This window comes from Scylla paramamosain, chromosome 3 (genome assembly GCF_035594125.1).
Source record: "Scylla paramamosain isolate STU-SP2022 chromosome 3, ASM3559412v1, whole genome shotgun sequence".
In the NCBI taxonomy this organism is placed as follows: domain Eukaryota; kingdom Metazoa; phylum Arthropoda; class Malacostraca; order Decapoda; family Portunidae; genus Scylla; species Scylla paramamosain.
The window spans coordinates 15,918,969-15,935,069 of record NC_087153.1 but is presented as its reverse complement, the minus strand read 5'-3'; the positions used below and the strand labels follow the sequence as shown (position 1 = coordinate 15,935,069).

The 16,101-nt window shown below is 38.4% G+C and overlaps 1 protein-coding gene across 2 annotated transcripts in view; it reads right to left on the bottom strand.

The window, feature by feature from the left end:
* Positions 1-16,101, bottom strand: part of LOC135091427 (bromodomain-containing protein 8-like) — a 22,051-nt gene extending 5,950 nt beyond the window's left edge. Inside the window, exons 1-13 of one of the 2 annotated variants that reach the window (XM_063989080.1) lie at positions 15,980-16,101; positions 14,429-14,522; positions 13,976-14,169; positions 13,562-13,694; positions 10,508-10,617; positions 9,245-9,414; positions 8,353-8,484; positions 7,141-7,279; positions 6,422-6,531; positions 3,844-3,976; positions 2,319-2,402; positions 1,681-1,961; positions 496-1,121 (exon numbers count right to left, since the gene is read on the bottom strand). In XM_063989080.1, the coding sequence (XP_063845150.1) occupies positions 496-1,121; positions 1,681-1,961; positions 2,319-2,402; positions 3,844-3,976; positions 6,422-6,531; positions 7,141-7,279; positions 8,353-8,484; positions 9,245-9,414; positions 10,508-10,617; positions 13,562-13,694; positions 13,976-14,169; positions 14,429-14,522; positions 15,980-16,001 (2,228 nt within the window). In that variant the 5' untranslated portion in view covers positions 16,002-16,101. The remainder of the gene's footprint in view (positions 1-495; positions 1,122-1,680; positions 1,962-2,318; positions 2,403-3,843; positions 3,977-6,421; positions 6,532-7,140; positions 7,280-8,352; positions 8,485-9,244; positions 9,415-10,507; positions 10,618-13,561; positions 13,695-13,975; positions 14,170-14,428; positions 14,523-15,979) is intronic. The other variant, XM_063989072.1, reaches the window with a different exon arrangement.

The following is a 16,101-nucleotide window of genomic DNA, read 5'->3' as shown; positions in this document are numbered from 1 at the left end:
TCTTTTAGGTTTCCTGTTTAAGCAGAAACTGTCCTTTAACAGTAAACCCTCTCCAGGCTGACACCACAGAGATGTAGGAAAGAGCCACCTCACCAGGATGCAGGATACAATATCCACTTTATACTCAATACCTAACAGCTGCTAGGTAACACAAGTGAAGGAATCTGATCCAGCTGAAGAATCAATCTGGAACCTCTAAATTGAGCCAAGCACTACAAATACCAGTGAACTCAGGCATAGTGTAATACATTAACCACCACCACAATGATCTTTGGTAATTTAGCAAGGAAAGCTTTTCTTTCTGTTTCCTGATGGTGAACTTCCAGAATGTAACTGCACCTGGCTAGCAAATCTCCAATGATCATGGATATTGTATTAATATATACTCAGGTGCAATTGCACACTGAAAGTATATATAATCACCTCAAGAAGGTTGTACTCTTTATAAAAAAACATTTCAACACTAACGGACAGGTAAAAGAACAACGAACATACTTGCTATCCTGATTTTCAAGAGGATCCTCCTCTTGTTCCTTCTTTATCACAATCTTCTTGGGCTTCTTCTCTCCTTCTGAGCTTAAGGCATTTTCTTCAGTTTTTATCAGCTTTGCAGGTGGTTCTTCCTCTTCTTCCTCTGTGGATTTCTTACTTGGCTGTGCCTCCTCTCCTTCCTCCTTGCTTTCTGTCTTGTTATCCCTTTCCTTTTCCACTCTTGCTTCTGCTGTTGTTGCTTCTTCATCTTCCTCTTCCTCCTTCTCTTCTTCCTCCGCCTCCTCTTCCTCCTCCTCTTCTTCCATCTCTTTGTTCTCTTCATTTTTAACTGTCTTCTCTTGGTTTTTCTCACAACCTGCTTCTTCACTTGTACATCTATTTCCCTCTTCTAATGTACAGGTGGTGCTTAGGTCTTTCTGCTCTAGTCCTGCTGATGAGATTGCTACTTTTGCAACATTCTCACTGGTTTTGGATGATGAAGTCAGTTCAGTTTTGTGTTCCTCATTCTTTTCCTCACTACTGCACTCAGGCTCTTTGCTTTTTTCTTCTGTTTTTATCTTATTTTCTTCCATCCCTGATTCTTCTATTTTCTTGCCTTCTGGCCTCTCATTTGTACAGTCTTTTTCCTCCTGTAACAATTCATAGTGTTGGAAAAATCATCTGATACTTATACATAATAAGTGGCTAAATAAAAGGCAATTTTGGTAATGAATACAGAGAGACCATATCTCCCTACCAAATAAAAGTATGAACATTATTATCTGCAATATCACTTAGAAAATAATCAATATTTGGTCACATGTGTATGATGCTGATAAGTAAGTGTGTGTTTATGAGAACAGCTTATTTTGCCTAATCCTTTTGCCCAAAAGTGATTAATCCTTTCCACAAAGCCCAACTTTTTTCTCATAGTTTGACTTCTCAAATTTTGAATAATTCTTTTCAGATTATACTCTTTATACTAGAGACTGGCATTTTCTGTGGGCCTTTTCTTATGCCTTTTTTTTTTACTGAGATAGGCCAGAACCCCTCTCAAAAAAAAAAATAAATAAATAACAAAAGAATGAAAAATTATATATATATATATATATATATATATATATATATATATATATATATATATATATATATATATATATATATATAAAATACAAATCTTCCTTACCCTTGCTCACAAATTTCCCTTACCTTTATTTCACTGTCTTTCTCCTGCAATTTCTTTGGTGACTCTTCCTTATTCAACTCATTTTGTTCCTGGTCCTCTCTCACTTCTTTTTTCTGCTTTTCTTCCTCCTTATGCTCAATTTTCTTTTCATTTCCCTGCTCCTGTTCCTGGTCCTTCTCCTTTTCCTCATTGTGGGAAGTTTTGAGTTCATTTTTAGATTCACTTGCCTCATCTAGTTTCTGAGTTGTAGTTTGTGAAATAGATTTGTCCTTCTCATCCTCCTTTTTGGATTCTTCTGAGGTTACTATTGAAAACAAAAAACAATTAGTATTGGATAAGAGAAGAAAAGAAGAAGGAAAAGATGAGTGTACACTCTTTAAAATCTTCTTGAGTGTCAAAAGGTATAAAGGCACATAGATAGAAAGGATATAGAATGGTGTGAGCAGCTATAAAGGTAAGGACAATGAAATATGCCTAAGTATGTGTATGTACCTATATATATGTAAGAAGCAAAAAGGGAAATGATACAAAGATGTTCTAGAAGTATGCTCACCATGAAACATAATTCTCTCCACAAACACATACATCAAGCATCTCACTCACCATCTTCACTCTCAGACAACTATCATTACTATGGCTGCCGCACTTTGCAGCTTCTTACCTTCTTTTCTTTTTTCCTCCATGTGCACGTCCTTCTGAACTTCTAACATAGCCTTTGCATCTTCCCCACCTCCTGGCGTACAGGCTGTGTGATGAAATTTTGTTGGTATAACAAGGACTCTCAGATTATCATAGAACATAGCAGTGACAACTTAACACCTACCAGTACCATCATCAGTACTTTTTATACACAATAAAATGAGAATTTCTTTAAGGTACAAGAGAATTAAATGTTAGCACAGTCCTGTGATTATGACTAAAAATGAGTTTTCAAAACTCCAATCCCCTGAGGTGCCTCATTCCATACAACCTTGCATGTGTCTAGGTCTTAATATGCTTTAAGTCTTAAAAGATTTTTGCACCAGTGATTCTTTAGTTGTTTTGTTTTCATTGGCTGGATGGTGCAACTTCTCTGCTCCCATATGAAGGTCAGACTGATTAAAAATACCTATGCAAAATTAGCAGCCAGCTGAGCAAGATATAATTATAAGGTCTCATGAGGTAGAAGCATGGCCAGTCAGTATGCTGTATCCTCCTCACACATCTCCACCCAACCCAGTCACTAGCTACAATGTGTATCATGATGACAGCCTTGAAACTTGATGTGCTCCACCATACATGCAGTTTATCTCCTCTTCCAAGGAAAGAAGTGAAGATTATCAGTTTTTTGGGGATTCCTGAAAATAACTTTCCAACACTGTCTACAGCAAGAACAATAATTGATGGAGAAGCAAGGAAGAAAGAGGATGCAGAATCCTACTACATTAAAAAGTGAGGTTGCCTGGATGAAAAAAAAGAAGGGAGAGGAATGAGAATGAAACAGTATGATGTATGATGTTGCCACTCTGTGTGCCTGTGAGAGCAGCCTAGTAATTTTCAATAATTTCAATAATTCATATCACTGTCTCTCAACATTACTGCCTTACTGCCTTTTTTTTTCGTGTGTGTGTATGAGAGAGAGAGAGAGAGAGAGAGAGAGAGAGAGAGAGAGAGAGAGAGAGAGAGAGAGAGAGAGAGAGAGAGAGAGAGAGAGAGAGAGAGAGAGAGAGAGAAAACTGTGGTGTACAAATTCAATATCACACAAGTGATAGGAATCCCATTTGTGTCCTTCCCTGAACACAGATTCTCTCCTTTATTCTTTACAAATCTACAAGAAATTGTTTATTTTGCCATTTTCAAGTTGAACAACTATACATGTGTGTATGAGTGTGTGCACATGTGTGAGTGTATTTACCTAGTGCCAAGAAGCTCATTCACTTGATATACCTCTATGCTTAGAGATAAGACAGATCACAATGGATTTAGAGAAATGGTTTGCTGTTTTGAACAAAACAAGTCAGTGAGGGTTTGATCTACAGGAAAGTTAACTTTCACAAATCATGGCTTTATGGTCTACAAAAACATTACCTAACATTAAAAATTAGATGGTGAATATTCAAAATTCCAAACATACATGTGCAAGATATTTTGCTGGAGTGAGTACCTTACAGTGTAGAGACTAATTATTTTTTAACTCATGTTCTTACCTGTACTCTCTGTGGGCTTTACAGGTTCAGCAGGTTTTATTTCTTCTATCTTTACTTGTTCTGCACATCCCTTGTTGTCAGAGCAGCTCTCTTCCATTTTTTCATTTTTACTAGCAGGATCAGACTTTTTTTCCTGTTAAAAAAATCAAATAAGAAAAGGGATGCTCCTTAATATACAAAGAGGAACACCTCTCTCTCTTTCTCTCTTTTTTTTTTTTTTGCTTCTTTTTATATGTGTGAAAGAGAGTTGCACAAAAGGGAGAAAACAGTATAAAAACCCTGCTGCATTTCCAAATGTGAAAAAATGTCAATCAGAAAAGGCCTGTTTTTTTCTCTTTCAAAAATCTTGCATGCAAGATGGGGTCATGGAAAAATTGGATAAAAAATAATCTAATTAAAAAGATTAATGAAAAGAATGAGTTTCCAGAAATAAATACAAATAAATTGTAACTTTATGTATATATTTTTTTAATTTGCCTTCATAAGTTATATATAAATAATTACAATAATGATTGTAGTAGTAGTAGTAGAAGTAGTAGTAGTAGTAGTAGTAGTAGTAGTAGTAGTAGTAATAATAATAATAATAATAATAATAATAATAATAATAATAATAATAATAATAATAATAATAATAATTAATAATAATCTATCTATAAATAAAATGGGCCAGCACTCCCACATCTGAAGGATGGTTCAGACAGACACCACACACTCACACTCTTAGCCCCATCAGTCCCTGATGGAAAGATGTAGTCTCATGAACCACCACTGTGACAATACTACACCCCAAAAAAACTAGGCAAAGCACAGCTAGCCACATACATCCATAACAAGGCTCAACAACGTACACTGATTCAACCCTGTTCCTTCAAAATGAGACTGTTCCCATAGTCCTTCCCTGTCAATCCTATCAAGCTCTCTCCACGCCCAAGAACAGCAAAGAGACTTACTTCCCTTTCCCAAATTTGCCTTACTGCAAAAATCTGGTCTACACAACCTCTTTCCTTTCTCAAACCTCCATGTTCTTTTTGGATGGCATTTTCTGTTCCTTCTCTGATTCTCCTAACAAACACCTTTCCTATCACACTCACCAAATTGATGCCTCTACAGTTTGATTATTCCTGTCTATCCTCTTTTCCTTTATACAAGAGAACTAAGCATACATTTGTCCAGTCTTCAAGTATATTGCCAGTGATTAAAGCACACATTTAGTAACCTTACCAACCACAATACAATGCTCTCCCAACCACTTTCCAAGCACTTTACAGCACATCCATCCAAGCCTGCAGCTTTCCCTTTCCTCATTTCCCTCACAGCCTCTTGTACTTCATCTCCCTTGATTGGTGCACTGCTCAACTCTCCTAATGCACTCACTCTATTTCCTCTACCAACTGCAGCAATCACTACTCCATCCTCCTCCTCTACATTTAAGAACCTTTCAAAATATTCTGCCCATCTTTTGCAGACTGCATCCTTTTCACTCAACACCATCCTATCACCTGCCATCACAGTCTCATCATTCCCAGATATTTTTTTCCTTGCCCTCTTTACTGCTTTCCAGAACATTTTCTTGTTCGCCTATAAGTTTCCTGTCCACTTATAAACTGACCTCTCATCTGCCCTCATCTTTGCATCTTGCTCTACCTTCTTTGGTTGGTTCCTCTTCTCTCTGTATTTGTTAAAAAGCTCCTGATCCTTCTTTTTGCAGCACACTTCTTTTCCTTCACAGCCACACTGACCTCCTCACACCACCTCCAGCCTGTCTCATTCCACACACCTGGTTCACACAACCTACAGCTGCACTTTTGAGACACTGCCAGTTTTCTTCTCACATTACATACTTCCCAGTCTTTTATACAAAATAAATAAACATGTTAATCAATGAATAAATTTAAAAAAAAGTACCAGGAATAAAGGAACAAAAGGTGAGAATAATGAATGAATGAATAAAAGATGAATAAAAAACTATAAAAAAATATATAAATAAATCACTGTATTCAAATAACTTGTAATATTTTCATTATAGACAATTCTAAGAGATGCAGTGAGGCCCTGTTATTTGGATGTTCAGACAATGTTTTCTCAGTTGTAAACAGAAATATCTCAACTGATTTCTTAAATGCTCCCAAAAACTCAAGACTATGTGGTGGAGTGGTGGCATGTGTGGTGGAGTATGTGAGATTCTTTTCATTCTTGCTGCTACCATGACTTGTTGCTACAATCTTTTTGAAAAAACATTCAAGACATTCTGATGTGCACTGATAAAATATGAATGTCTGGTAGAAGAGAGTGAGGATGAATGAGAGGCATTTGGAGGCTTATCAGCAACCCTTAGTACAGGATACCAGTGGCCATGAGGGGAGACAAGGAACTTTGGATGAACTGCTAGCAACTTTATACTTTTAATTTTTCCACACTGTTTACTGTTCATTTACTTAAACATATCCACTTCCTGTCTATGATTCTAAAACAATGATTGTAAATATGACACAAATCTACATTACTACACTTTGATAAAAACCACTGTTATGCTGGGAGAAAAAATGCACTTGGCTATATGGTTCACTGAGTCACTCACCTCCTGTTCCCTTGATTCATATGATGGTCCTGGCAGATCATTTAGTCTTGGTAGTGGACCACCTGGAGTGCTGGGTGGAAGGTCCAGAAGGAGAGACAATGTTGATGTGCCTGCAAACAAAGATAGCACATAACTTAAGCTAACTTCATTTCTTATCTATCAGATCAAAAAGCTTTCAATTACCTACAAAAGCTTAAATTATCCAGAGCTGACTTGTTTTATGTTACACTGTGGTAAGGAGACAGTATGACTTGTGCTATAATTGTTGGTTTACTAAAGAGAAACTTATTATATTGTATATTAGGAAGAATTTTTGACAATTTCTCTCAGATTTGTTAATCCCAATGCTATATGGTGTGTATAAACATACATATTATCTTTTAATACATGGGCCAGAGTAACCAAAGAAAAATATACTGAACTCCAAACATCAGAGAACTGGAAGCAATATCATATCTCACTACAAATGCTGTGGGAAGGAAGGATATTCATTACTATACACCAACAATACAAGATCTTCTCTTTTCTCTTTTTAATTATTACCATTTCAAGATACAACTATAATGCCTCCTATATTTATGTGAAGTATGCCACTAAAAGCAAGTAAACATTGAGCTTATGAAACCTGGACATGAACCCATTGCCCTGACTTGAGAATCCATCTATATGATCCTCAACTGGTGTTCTAGCATCCCAACAGCCATTTCTTAGCTGAGTACCTGAGCTGGAGGCAGTAGGGGTCGACTTGTCCTTGTCAGATGTGTTGGTGCCCGATATAGCTGAGGACACCAGGTTCTGTAGGGCTTCAGAGACTGGAGAAATGCCCATGCTCCTCATGGTCCTGCTCCCTATTGCTAGCTGGAGGCAGAACCAGAGAGAAGTATTGTCTGTGATGTGATTTCAAGTAACACCAAAATCACAAATCACACACACAACACCATTAATCATGAAATGCACTGTCAGGTCAGAAATCTGAAGAACAAGAAAGGACAGATGTAGAACACGAGAGTACCCCAAAACAGACTACACATGCACTCACTCATTTCTGAGCCCCATAAGGTCAATGCAGCACCACATTTGCATTGTAACTGCAGCCTGGGATCCTTTATTGGAAGGCGTTGGACAGCATTGATGTACCCAGCTATGATGAGCAGACGTTCCCAAAGGCCAGAAATAAGTGCTAAGTTGGAGTGTGTGTGTGCAGGAATTTGTAGTTATGGTATTCAAATGTGTCAAGTGTAAGATGCAAGTACAAATGGATGGCAGTTATTGGTGGGTCACTGAAACATTTTTTTTTTTTTTTTTTTTTAGAATGACAGGCCTGGAAGATGTGACCATATTTTTAAGTGACCCTCACTCACTTGTAAAGAAAGTCTAGTGTCTGGGAATTTAGAGTCTATATAACTATGTGAATGTAATGATAAAATATACCACAAGTTGATATGTAAGTGACAAACTATTTTACGTGCTGGAATAAAACTGAAACTAGCTGAGGAAAAGAATAAACAAAAGACCAGCGGTGCCACTCCCACATAATGAAACAAAGGCCTAAAATTCATTCAACACATCACACATCCTGAGTTTTTGTTTGGGAGAGTCAAGCTGTGGAAAAGAGGAAAGACAGATTACAGCAGTATACTACAATGAACAACATCTATGCGCAGTGTGGTGCTGAATACAATGCAATGATCACTTGCAGGCCAGGTGACTGGGGTGGGTCATGCCAATAAGCCAAATATGAAAGGGGTCATAGAGTGAAAAGTGTCAATATCAACCTCCACCATCTGCTACATCATCACATCCAAAGAGCAAACGGACATGGGATGATACATACAAAGAAAAACAAACAAAGAAGGAACAAATCATAAGTTTTACAATGATTCTCATTACTTTCAGTCAACCCCCAAAAAATAAAATTTGCCCTCCCTGACCTGGGTTAGTGGGGAGGAGGCTGCCCCGGGGACACCCGTGATGGGGGAGGACTTGCTGAGGAGGGAAGACAGCAGGGGAGAGGTAGGGGTGAGTCTCGCCTCGCTCTCCCCAGCACCACTTTCATCTTGACTCTGCAGTAACAGAACTAAACTTCATTATGTGCTTCTCTGGTTCTTAGAGATATGACTCCCAGTAAAAAGTGATCACTCTAATATTAAAAAAAAATAAATAAATAAATGGCTTCAGTATCTCAGCAAATTGGAAACTTAAAAACATTACTATCACTTGAGGAAATATCTTTGTGGAACCCATGAAACAGTTCAAGTTTAGCTCATGATTGTATTAGGATATATTTATGGATCAACCTGGGAAGTGACTCTGAGAGAAAATGGAATCCCAGTTGGGTCATGAACCAAGAGTAATGCAATTCAAGAATTTCAATTCATCATGGGTAAATTTTGAATTTCCATTTTTTGCATGTAAAAATTCTAGAGAACCAAAGATAATTTCATCTGCTGGTTTTGGTGAATTTTCAAAACAAATATGCCTGATACCAAATAATCTTCAAGGGCATTATGGTTTGAGACTGACAGTAAATGCAACAAGTTTACACTTTTGTCTTCAGACATAAACCATCAAAAAATCTGTTTTGTCCAGTGGGAAACTCCAATCCATTGACACTATCCACAAAAGCACAGAGCAAAAATTATCAAAAATTTAAAGCTAAAACAGAGAATTATAATAACAAAGTGCCATCAGTGTAAGCTATAAGTAAAATAGAAAAAAAGTATAATGCACCATTCATCCTCAAAGTGTTTGGAAGCAGATCATGCTTTTATGACTGAGAAAAACAAATGAAAGAGAGAAAACACACACAGAAAGCATATTAACCTTGTTACTAACTAGACTCTCTGGGGTGACTTCATTCTGGTCTGGACTCTCCACTGCACTGTCCACCTCCGATGACGTCTCCGAGAGCCCACTGCTGCGTCTGCTCTCTGCCACACTGCCACACCCGCCCACTTGCAACTTGGGTTTCTTCTTGTGAGGCGGCTGAGGCACTGTTACACGGAGAGTAGCAGTGACTAGTAACAGTGCTTGGAGAAGTACTCTGCTTGCCTAAACACAAGCATCACAGTGGTAGTGAGGAGAGTGATGGTGGTGCTGGACACAGATGTAAATAAGAACCATAAACCATGCAGGTGAAAAATACAAGGTTTCCATCCATTCTGTCATTACTGCTGGTCATACTTTGAGTTAGCTGCTCCCCATGACCATCATCCTAACCCTCCCATGTGAACCTCTTCTGCCCAGTGGGTCATGGATCACTGATAGTTATACACCATGATTTACCAGTAATGTCATGATTCAACAAGCTATACACTTTGATGTATTAGTTGGTCATGCTTCCTCAAACAAAAATCAGATGAAAAGAAACAAATTTTGTACACAAATGGTTATATGTAGTGTTGCCATTACTGTTAAAAATAAGAGTGTGTACAAGTTGCCAGGTATTTCCACTATTCTTCACTGAAACTCTAGCAGACAATTTAAAAAGTGAGGCATGCATAAATACTGAATGTAAAAAAATCATATAGTCACCCACAAGATTGGTGGTTAAGGATACATGAATATTTAAATCCTGTAAAATAGCTTTCAAACTATTTATGGTGAATAAGTATGTGACTAAAATTTAATGAAGAACTCATACTAGCAGTATGAATGTGGTGCACAGGAGAGGCTGGGAATCACTGTGGGCTTCCAAACGGCACCACAAGGTAGAAGAGGTTGATGAAAGAACATTAGGCTCAGAGGTCACAATGTAAGTAGCTGATTTGAACCCCAGCAGTCTGACAGGATGAAGAGTGTACAAGACCACACAACCATCCATTCACTCTTGACTTCTATGCATCTTCATCATTTCTGCACTGTTACATCTCTCCTCTGAGCCCATCATGGACACATATGTCCATCATGTCCACAAGACTGGAGGGGAACTGAACTGAATCCATAAACAACAGAGAAGGAAGAAATGTGATCCACCCTCATTACTGCCAAGGATCCAAAGCCAAACACAAGACTTCATTCAATTATCTGGGCACTATAAGAAGCAAGGCTGAAGAGCAGGCCAACATCAGAAGCACTGCAACTCACCTTTTGGTCCCTGGTGTTTGAGTGCTTGCTGAATGGCTGTGATCTTTTCCTCACGCTCTTTTAACCACTGCTGCTGCCGCTGTTCCTCTTCCTCCTCCTGTGCATGCTCCCTGCAAGATCATAAAATATCATTAGAATCCCAGCATCTGCATTTTTCAAATTAATTGTATCTCTCTCTGTTTCCTTTGATAATGTACTAACATACATGTGGCAAATCCACAATTTCACAATTTCACAAATTCACAAAACTATACTAACATCTTTTATCTTAGAACAGTACCAGCAAATCAATCACATCTTCAACCCATGCCCACTGCACTTCCTAGGCTTACAAAATAAAACTAAGTGCCAAGATAAGAAAGATGTCATATAATGTGCAAAAAATGTGTCAAGTAGAATAGTATTCATGAATTAACTTTTTTCCAATAGGAACCCAATCAATGGTCACAGACATAGAGATTATCTTTATAAGAAAATTAATTCACAGTGAATTCATAGAGTATTGCACCATAAGACATTGAACAGAAAAGAGGAAACCATGGAAATATAATGGGGAAAAAACAAAGCCCCTTAACTTTATGTACTCACACTTTGTGTGTGTGTGTGTGTGTGTGTGTGTGTGTGTGTGTGTGTGTGTGTGTGTGTGTGTGTGTGTGTGTGTGTGTGTGTGTGTGTGTGTGTGTGTGTGTGATTCACCTACGGTCGTCTGCTGGTCACCCAGCCAGCCATTACCCTACGGAAAGAGCTCAGCGCTCACAGTGACCGATCTCTGGATAGAACTGAGACCACTTATGCACCACACACCAGGACCACAGTGAGGTCACAACCCCTTGGGTTACATCCCATACCAACTTGTTGCTAGGTGAACAGGGGCTACACATTAAGAGGCTTGCCCATTTGCCTCATCACTCCTGGGATTCAAACCAGGGCCATCTTGGTTGTGAGCCGAGCATGCTAACCACTACACTATGTGGTGTGTGTGTTTGTATCAACATGCAACATACAGTAATGTTGCAAATTAAGCACCATCTTGGTTAGGGAACCTGTGTAATGTGAAAATCCCCAAAATACAGTGGATCCCAATCATGTGTTGGGAGTAAGGATACAGAAATGCCCACATATAGAAAAAAAAAATCTGCCAAATTAGGGAAATTCATTACATATTGCTTATCTATGTTTTAAATCTGTACTTTTCATGTAAACATAATATATGGGCCTGATGGGGTCCCTCCTATTGTTCTGCGAAACTGTGCCTCCGTGCTTACACCTTACCTAGTCAAGCTCTTTTAGCTCTGTCTGTCAACATCTACCTTTCCTTCTTGCTGGAAGTTTGTCTACATTCAGCCTATTCCTAAAAAGGGTGACCGTTCTAATCCCTCAAACTACTGTCCTATTGCTTTAATTTCCTGCCTATCTAAAGTTTTTGAATCTATCCTCAACAGGAAGATCCTTAAACATCTATCACTTCACAACCTTCAATCTGATCGCCAGTATGGGTTCCGTCATGGCCGCTCTACTGGTGATCTTCTGGCTTTCCTTAATGAGTCTTGGTCATCCTCTTTTAGAGATTTTGGTGAAACTTTTGCTGTTGCCTTGGACATATCAAAAGCTTTTGAGAGTCTGGCACAAAGCTTTGATTTCCAAACTACCCTCCTATAGCTTCTATCCTTCTCTCTGTAACTTCATCTCAAGTTTCCTTTCTGACCATTCTATTGCTGCTGTGGTAAACAGTCACTATTCTTCTCCTAAATCTATTAACAGTGGTGTTCCTCAGGGTTCTGTCCTGTCACCCACTCTCTTCTTATTATTCATTAATGATCTAAACCAAACTTCTTGTCCTATCCACTCCTACGCTGATGACAGCAACCTGCACTTTTCCACGTCTTTTCATAGACGTCCAACCCTTCAGGAGATAAACATTTCACACAGGGAAGCCACAGAACGCTTGACTTCTGATCTTTCTAAAATTTCTGATTGGGGCAGAGCAAACTTGGTAAGGTTCAGTGCCTCAAAAACTCAATTCTTCCATCTATCAACTCGACACAACCTTCCAGACAACTAACCCCGCTTCCTCAATGACACTCAACTGTCCCCCTCTTCTACACTGAACATCCTGGGTCTGTCCTTTACTTATAATCTGAACTGGAAACCTCACATCTCATCTCTAGCTTAAACAGCTTCTATGAAGTTAGGTTTTCTGAGACGTCTCTGCCAGTTTTTCTCACCCCCCAGCTGCTAACTCTGTACAAGGGCCTTATCCGTCCATGTGTGGAGTATGCTTCACATGTCTGGGGGGTTCCACTCATACTGCTCTTCTAGACAGGGTGGAATGAAAAGCTTTTCATCTCATCAACTCCTCTCCTTAGAGGAATGGAGTTGATGAGACGAAAAGCTGACTGTCTTCAGCCTCTCTCTCACCGCTGCAATGTTGCATCTCTAGCTGTCTTCTACCGCTATTTTCATGCTAACTGCTCTTCTGATTTTGCTAACTGCATGCCTCCCCTCCTCCCGCAGCCTTGCTGTACAAGACTTTCTTCTTTCTCTCACCCCCTATTCTGTCCACCTCTCTAAAGCAAGAGTTAACCAATATTCTCAATCATTCATGCCTTTCTCTGGTAAACTCTGGAACTCCCTGCCTGCTTCTGTATTTCCACCTTTCTATGACTTGAATTCCTTCAAGAGGGAGGTTTCAAGACACTTATCCATCAATTTTTGACTACTGCTTTGACCCTTTTATGGGACTGGCATTTCAGTGGGCATTTTTTTTTATTGGATCTTTGTTGCCCTTGGCCAGTGTCCTTCCTACATAAAAAAGAAAAAAAAAATATATATATATATATATATATATATATATATATATATATATATATATATATATATATATATATATATATATATATATATATATATATATATATATATATATATATATATATATATATATATATATGAATGCTGCAACTCAACAGTTCCACTCTAATTTTCTATAAGAAAGCAAGGTGCAGCAATCTAAATATTACTGTGCCATAGGATATTAATCATATAAATACCTACTTAACAAGTTGCTCCCAAAAGGTATCTAATTGATTATCTAGCTTCCCAGACTCTAGCTGCTGAATCTCCTTTCGTAGCTGGTTGTAAGTAGCTTTCTCCTCCGCCTCCAGTGCCCGTAGCTCCTCCACACGCTCTGTTCCATAAAAAATTTATAAAATTGTTTGAAAATATCATACTGCTTTGAAACTAAAGAATGTTTCCTAAACTGACCCTTAAAATGAAATACATGCACAAACTGAGCAATAGACTGAAGGTCCAACAGCACAAAACATGGTGTTACACCTCTTGCCTATGAGTTAATCTCTACAAAGCATAAACTCTGGAAAATGTGAAGTAATGATGACAACAATGATAAAATGACTCATGGAAATCACACCTTTGCACAAGTGAGGGGAAAACAACATGGATACTCACGTTTACTCAACATCTTAGTCACTATTTCACCCGGGGTCTCGTTGCCTCCATCACCACGCTCCCGCTTCCTCTTGGGAGTGTCAACACGCTCCAGCAGGCGGGCATATTGCAGGGCACAATTTTTAGTTGAATACCAATCAGGCGGTCGACTTGTCTCATTGGTAAGCATTTTTATGTTCCTTCTAACAGCAACCCTGCAAGACATAAACACCTTTAGTTATGCATCAAAACAGTTGTGAAGAGCACACTTATAGCCAAAAGAAACATCTTATAGGATTAGATTTAAAAATTTATGCCAATGTGAGTTTGCATGTGACTAGGTCGAGTTACTTCATTTGCTAAGATCACATAACTGCTTACATATGTATATATATAAAGTGCAGTGTCTCCCCATATAATTTAATGAAATCACAAGTTCTATCAGGTCTACATCAAGAGTAGTTCTCCACTCACCAGTTTTGGTCACCACTCCGCATGACAGCCGAGGCCAAGCACAGCTGCTCCCTGGTGGTCCAAGTGTCCACCTGGTATTGCTTCAGTTTTAGCCCTACAGAGAAACATGAATATGTACAATAAATGTATCTCCTTATTTACTTGGGTGTTGCAAAGATAAAGGCAGAAGATTGCAAATCCTTTAACAATAATAGGCACTGTTTAGATAAATAGTATATATAATGATGATAACATTATAAATAAAAAAAATAATAATAATTACTTTAAAAATCAGTATCCATATATATATATATATATATATATATATATATATATATATATATATATATATATATATATATATATATATATATACTATCTACATCCTGATTCCTCATACATAACAGAATAAAATCTAAAGCCACAAAAAAGGATTCCAAAGACACGCATTCCTGCTTTTCTTAATTCTCGAGGTCTTCAAACAGTCTGCAACATATTGATGAGAAAAACCAGGAAAGTGAGTCACTGCTTTATAATGACTGAAAGTGTCTCACATCAAGGTGTGTATCAAATAAACTGCTTCTCCCCATGTGCTGCCACATTACTGGTATCCAGCCTCTCTGGCCCTCATCACTCCACCCTTACTCTCACCTCTTCCCCTCTCTCTCTGATCATATGAAGTATACCATAAATCACTAATTTCCTGGGAACAAAAATAGAGTTTGACCTATACTCAAGGAACTCTGGCATGTTTGATTCCACTGTGCCAGGATAGTGTTCTTGAGGGATACTACCACAACACAATAAGGGTTTGAATTAATTCAGTTCCCAGTTAATCTGGGTCTCACGTCCGTGTTACCTACAAGCATGAAACTCACAAGTCATGGAGAATGGTTCAGTGACCTTGCCGTAATCGTAAAAAAAAATCTGGGGGCACGTCTAGTATGGTTGTAATAACACTCGCAACTGTGGAGAAATTCGATATTTTCTAAGTCCTGCAAATGAGGGGGCCGACTTCTTATCAAGAAATACACTAATCCCTAATTTCGCTGTTGATCTTTACATTACACTGATCACGATTATGAATAAATCAATAAATAAATAAGTAGCATAAATGGTAGCAGCAGCAGCAGCAGCAGCAGCAGTAGTAATAGTAGTAGTAGTAGTAGTAGTAGTAGTAATGAAATAATAATAATAATAATAATAATAATAATAATAATAATAATAATAATAATAATAATAATAATAATAATCGACACTAGTGAAGAATTGTGGTCCCGGGCTGGTTGGGTTGTCATACCGGCTTGAGTTGCCAATTAAGCATTTCACGTCCAAAAACAAAGTTCAAGCCTAACTCAGCACTGAGGAAACGCTAATTCAACTTTACAACCAACCATTTTGAAAAACAAAAATGGCCAACACTATCCCGCCCTACCACCATCACCGCCCTGCTCTGCTTCCACACAGCTCCTCCCTTCCTGTATTGTAAATGCTCCCTGTTCCTCGTGCACGTGCCTCAGGGTGGGGATGCCCCAAGGAAGCCCAAGGGATATAAATGAGGGTGATACATACGCTCCTGGATAGACGATGCCATTGCTACTCGCTATCTTGTGTTGCCTCCTCTCGGTCAATGTTGTGGTCTTCTTCCTCCTCCTCTTGTGTCTTCTACGCTTTATACTTATTCTCCTTCTTAT